Source organism: Rutidosis leptorrhynchoides, unplaced genomic scaffold (genome assembly GCF_046630445.1).
Source record: "Rutidosis leptorrhynchoides isolate AG116_Rl617_1_P2 unplaced genomic scaffold, CSIRO_AGI_Rlap_v1 contig81, whole genome shotgun sequence".
In the NCBI taxonomy this organism is placed as follows: Eukaryota; Viridiplantae; Streptophyta; class Magnoliopsida; order Asterales; family Asteraceae; genus Rutidosis; species Rutidosis leptorrhynchoides.
In genome coordinates, this window is record NW_027266873.1 from 98,266 (window position 1) to 103,877 (window position 5,612).

Here is a 5,612-nt window from a genome sequence, read left to right on the forward strand (position 1 = left end):
ATGTTGAAGCCACAGCTTCATCAGTCCCCATCTGCCTCCCCAGCCTTGGTCCCATTAAGCAAGTCGTCTAGCCAAGCCAATGACGGGATCGCAATTTTACCGGCGCAGTCCGCGCCTGCGCTCCAAAAGAGCCCTAGAAGCGCTCAAGTGGGGATTGCATCAAGTACGATTCAAGCGGTTGTCAGCCCAAGCACTGTCGAGAGGTCTATGTTAGTTAAAGCGACAGTGACCGTGAAACCCAGCACCGGCGGGTTCTTCTCGGAACTCGGGATAAGCGGAGGGCTCGATAAAATTACCGATTTGATGGGGAAAACGCTCCTCTTGGAGCTTGTTAGTGCAGAGCTTGACCCCAGTAAGTATTGAGCATTCAGTTTTGAACTTGAAATTGTTACCACAAATTATAAGATCAAGCAGGGGGAGAAATAGGCTGAATTTGATTCAAACGGGTCTGCTTTTTGAAAATTTTGCGATGATCATAATTTAACTTTTATTCAAAGTGAAATGTTTGAAGTTTTTCAAAGTTGGAATATAGCGATGTTTAGAATTATATGAGTTTTTACCAATTTTTATGACTAAAAAACCTATTACTAGGTTTAAAGAAAAAGTCACCGATGTACATAAGTTGTTTATGACTTGCAACAAACAAGAATGTTTGATAGTTTAATTAACAACCATTCCTTAAGTAAATTCTCCATGGAGGAACTTTATAGTAAAAGATCTGATGCATGATATCCAATTTAGCACTATATGTGAGATATAACATGTTAATGGAGGTATACTTTTCTTGTCTTGTTATTAAGCCACATTACAAGACTATATATAAGTGATCTATGACTAATCTATGACTTGGAGAAGCTTTTCTAATTAGCAAGCCATTTTTCTTTATATAAATTTTCAATCTATGAGAGAGAGAGAGAGAGAGAGAGAGAGAGAGAGAGAGAGAGAGAGAGAGAGAGAGAGAGTATCTCTTGCCAGAAATATTCAGCTCCAAGCCCGCAATTCGACGATCTTCCCTTAGATTCGCCGCATTTACTGTAAAAGGCTTAATTTCAGCTTCCTAATACCAAATCCTAGCCCCCCATGGTGTGCAAAAAGCCAACTGTGATCGCGTTCCTGCTATGATATTCAAACTATTGATCTTATTCTCTTGTATTGACGATGTTAAAGATTTAAGCAAGGTCCTGAACTTGATTTACAGAGACGGGACAAGAGAAGGGGACAATCAAAGGGTACGCATACAAGAATGGCCAGGACGACGAGGAGGTGACGTATGAGTGCAAGTTCGAGGTCGGAGAGGAGTTCGGGGAGGTCGGGGCGATCTTTGTGGAGAACGAGCACCACAAGGAGATGTACCTCAAGGACATCGTCCTTGACGGGTTCACGGATGGCCCTCTTAGATTCAGTTGCAACTCTTGGGTTCACTCCACTCATGATAACCCACAGAAGCGAGTCTTCTTCGCCAATAAGGTTAGTTAGATTGTACCGATAGCTACATAGCTTCCCATCTAGTGTTTTTTCTCATTTTTCGTGAGGTTACACATATTAAAAGATCAAAACCACTTAGGTTATGACTTATGTAGATAGTACACATATATACGCACATGCATGTTACTTGAAAATAAGGGTTTTTATATGCACACGTTTGTCATGAAATGCAAATTTAATCTTAGCTATAATCACCAAACATATTATATTGATTCTTGAATGGACCCAGAAGTGTCTATGTTCATATCAAACTTTTTGACTCCATCGCCCTCACACTGTCATTTTAAAAAAGAATCAAAAGAATTAAATAAATAAAAAAAAAACACGTGAAACCGGTGCCCTATTGTCCGCGGTAGTTAAATTCAAAGCTAGTCAATCGCTGTCTGTATATGAATTGCGCATCGATTTCATGGGACTTGATTTTTCACACCAAAACCTCAACGGCAAATTCAGTTTAGTTGATTAGAGAGACAGTCGATTATCTCTGTTTGAATTATGAGTATTTACTTAGATGGATCTTATTTGGAGCTTGATGGCTTTCATTGCATGCTATTGCACCGCAGTGCTATTTACCAACCGAAACGCCAAGTGGGCTCAGGAGACTGAGAGAGGAGGAGCTGGCAACCCTGCGAGGGACTGGCCAAGGCGAGAGGAAGTCGTCCGAGAGGATATACGATTACGATGTGTACAATGACCTCGGGAATCCAGACAGCGACGCAGATAAGAAGAGGCCAGTGCTTGGAGGCAAAGAGCTCCCCTACCCTAGACGATGCCGGACAGGGCGCCCTCGGAGCAAGACCGGTGAGTCGATAAATTATTCTTATAACTTCATAATTATGATTAACGCAACAAAAATTCAGATCGGCCATTCGTGCTAATGAACTAATTGAACATTCACTTATGAAACGGAGTAGATCCACAGTCGGAATCGAGGAGCGGGAGCATATACGTACCTCGAGACGAACAATTCTCGACGATAAAGCAACTGACGTTTTCGGCGAAGACAGTGTTCTCGGTGGTGCACGCACTGATCCCGTCGCTAGAGACGGCAATAGTCGACTCCGACCTAGGGTTCCCCTACTTCACCACCATCGACGAGCTCTTCAACGAAGGCATCAACTTGCCCCCGTTGCAGAAGCAAGGTTTCCTCAAGGACCTCTTCCCTCGGCTCGTCAAAACCATCACTGATGCCTCCCAGGATGTTTTGCGCTTCGAAACCCCTGAAACCATGATCCGTAAGCAAACTCACTGTCCCTCTTCCTCTCTCATTCTTTCTTTATCCGAAGAAGTAATTTATTCGGAGAAAGTAATATGATCATCGCTCATTCTCTCTTTGGAAAAATACATTATTAGTCAATCATGGGACAAACAATTTATGTTTTATTTATTATATATCTTGAAGATTTTTCATGCATTATAATTAGCCATATTGTCGTATTCTACAGGTGACAGATTTTTTTGGTTTAGTGACGAAGAGTTTGCTCGTCAAGCGCTAGCGGGAATTAATCCCTATGCGATCCAGTTGGTCACGGTAATAATTATATGTATTTTTTACATATCTCAACTATGTAATTTGCTCACTTACACTTGATTTAGAAATTATTTGACATCACCAAGTTGGGTATATGCTTTTTATATATAATTTGTATCAAAATATGTACTCAGAAATGGCCCTTGAGGAGCGAGCTTGACCCTAAGATCTACGGCCCACCCGAATCGGCCATCACAACAGAGATCATTGAAAGGCAAATCAAGGGCTACATGACAGTAAATGAGGTATGAGAATACTCTCTTGACGAAGTATCACTTAATAAAACCAATTTGCACTCTGGGGTCAAGAATAAACCTAAATCCTACCACCCCAATTAATGAAATTTGACCTGAACCCGACCTTTCCGGTTCGGTTGAATTCGACTTTGTGCAGGCCATGGAGCAAAAGAAGCTGTTTATGCTGGACTACCACGACCTATTCCTACCATACGTGAACAAAGTGAGGCAGCTCGAGGGGACAACTCTGTACGGGTCGAGAATGCTCTTCTTCTTGACCCCAGATGAGACGTTGAAGCCACTCGCCATCGAGCTCACACGACCGCCGACCGACGACGGGAAGCCGCAATGGAAGGAGGTGTTCGTCCCATCGTGCCACTCCACTAGTATGTGGCTCTGGCGGCTCGCCAAGGCCCATGTCCTCGCCCACGACTCTGGGCACCACCAGCTCGTCAGCCACTGGTAACAAAATAAGTTGATCGTTACTTTTCGACTAGCCAAAAAAGAAAAAAAAAAATCATAGATCTATTACGTAGAAGTATACTAGTGATGAAGCAGACCAGTGATTTCTCAACAAGAGAGAAGAATATAGCTTTAAAAATTGTTTTACACACATAGAGACACATATAGGCATCGTGAGATCTGAATATTTTGTAGTTGTCATATGATTTGCAAGTAAAACGTGATGTTTTTACGAGAAGTACCTATTTGCATAAACGCTGATGGTGTAATTGATGTTTCTATGGTTTTAATCGTCGCAGGTTGCGGACTCATTGTGCTACAGAGCCCTACATAATAGCAACAAATCGGCAACTGAGCGAGATGCATCCGATCTACAAATTGCTACACCCGCACTTCCGGTACACGATGGAGATCAATGCGCTGGCCCGCGGGTATCTGATCAATGGTGATGGCATCATCGAGAGCACCTTCTCTCCCGGCAAGTACTCCATGGAGCTCAGCGCCGTGGCCTACGACAAGCAGTGGCAATTCGACTTACAAGGCTTGCCCAATGACTTGATTAGCAGGTATCGCACATCATTTAATTAGTTGCACGCCTTTCCTTTTTTAATATTATGCAAAGAGAAGGACATAAAAATCGCTTTTCTGATGGTGTCAATTCTTGCCAGAGGGTTGGCAGTGGAGGACCCGACGGCACCGCATGGCCTCAAGCTAGCAATCGAGGACTACCCCTTCGCCAACGACGGCCTCCTCTTGTGGGACGCCATCAAGGAGTGGGTCACCAACTACGTCAATCACTACTACCCCGACCCGAGCCACATCGCATCGGACAAGGAGCTCCAATCCTGGTGGACTGAGATCCGGACCGTCGGCCATGGCGACAAGAAAGACTCCCCTGGGTGGCCCGACCTCAAGACCCCATCGGACCTCATCCAAATTATCACCACCATAGTCTGGGTGTCCTCCGGCCACCACGCTGCTGTCAACTTCGGCCAGTACACCTACGGCGGCTATTTCCCGAACCGGCCCACTATTGCCCGAACCAAGATGCCCATCGAGGACCCGACGGAAGGAGAGCTCAAGATGTTCTGGGACAAGCCCGAGGTCGCGCTCCTCACGTGCTTCCCATCGCAGATCCAGGCGACAAAGGTGATGGCAATCCTCGACGTGTTGTCGAACCACTCTCCGGATGAGGAGTACCTGGGGCAGGATCCGGAACCGGCATGGAAGGAGGAGCCGATGATAAACGCGGCATTTGAGAGGTTCCATGGGAGGCTGAAGGAGCTTGAGGGCATCATCGACGCAAGGAACACTGACCAAAGGTTTAAGAATCGGAGTGGAGCCGGGATCGTGCCGTATGAGCTCTTGAAGCCGTTCTCCGAGCCCGGCGTGACCGGGAAGGGAGTTCCATACAGCATTTCCATTTGAGGAAACGATATTTCGCGGCAGTGGCAATGGTGTCTGCTGATAAAAACACCTTTCTTTTCATTTTGTAGAATAAGAGGAGTGCGGCATATGCCGATGTTAATGTGATCATCCTAATTTGAGGACAGCATGAACTCAATTTCATGATCTAATCTGTCATTTGTCACCAATATATAAGTAATTGTGATTAAAAGATTAATTTCAATTCTAGTACTCCATGAATTGCTCAAAAAACCTAATGTTCAATACATGTATCTTCTTCATAAATGCCGTCTTCCACTACTGTTTCATACTAATGCAGAATCTAAAAACTTGGGCAAATGGCCAGCTCGATAGAATTGCTAAACATGCTACTTTACCCAGAAGTGAGAGACTAGGGCATGCACTTCCTGAGATTAGATGGAATTATTATGGACAGTGTCACGAGCACATAAGTCCAGCTCATATGTGCTCCTAGATCAAGTCAGTCGCAT

General features: G+C 44.4%; 1 protein-coding gene across 1 annotated transcript; it reads left to right on the top strand.

The window, feature by feature from the left end:
* LOC139885137 (linoleate 13S-lipoxygenase 2-1, chloroplastic-like) lies at positions 1-5,142 on the top strand. Its single transcript, XM_071869083.1, has 9 exons — positions 1-352; positions 1,199-1,467; positions 2,049-2,286; positions 2,400-2,720; positions 2,931-3,016; positions 3,151-3,261; positions 3,410-3,714; positions 4,014-4,280; positions 4,383-5,142. Exons 1-9 carry the CDS (start codon positions 1-3, stop codon positions 5,140-5,142), a joined length of 2,709 nt encoding a protein of 902 aa, XP_071725184.1.
* Positions 5,143-5,612: the final 470 nt, after the last annotated feature.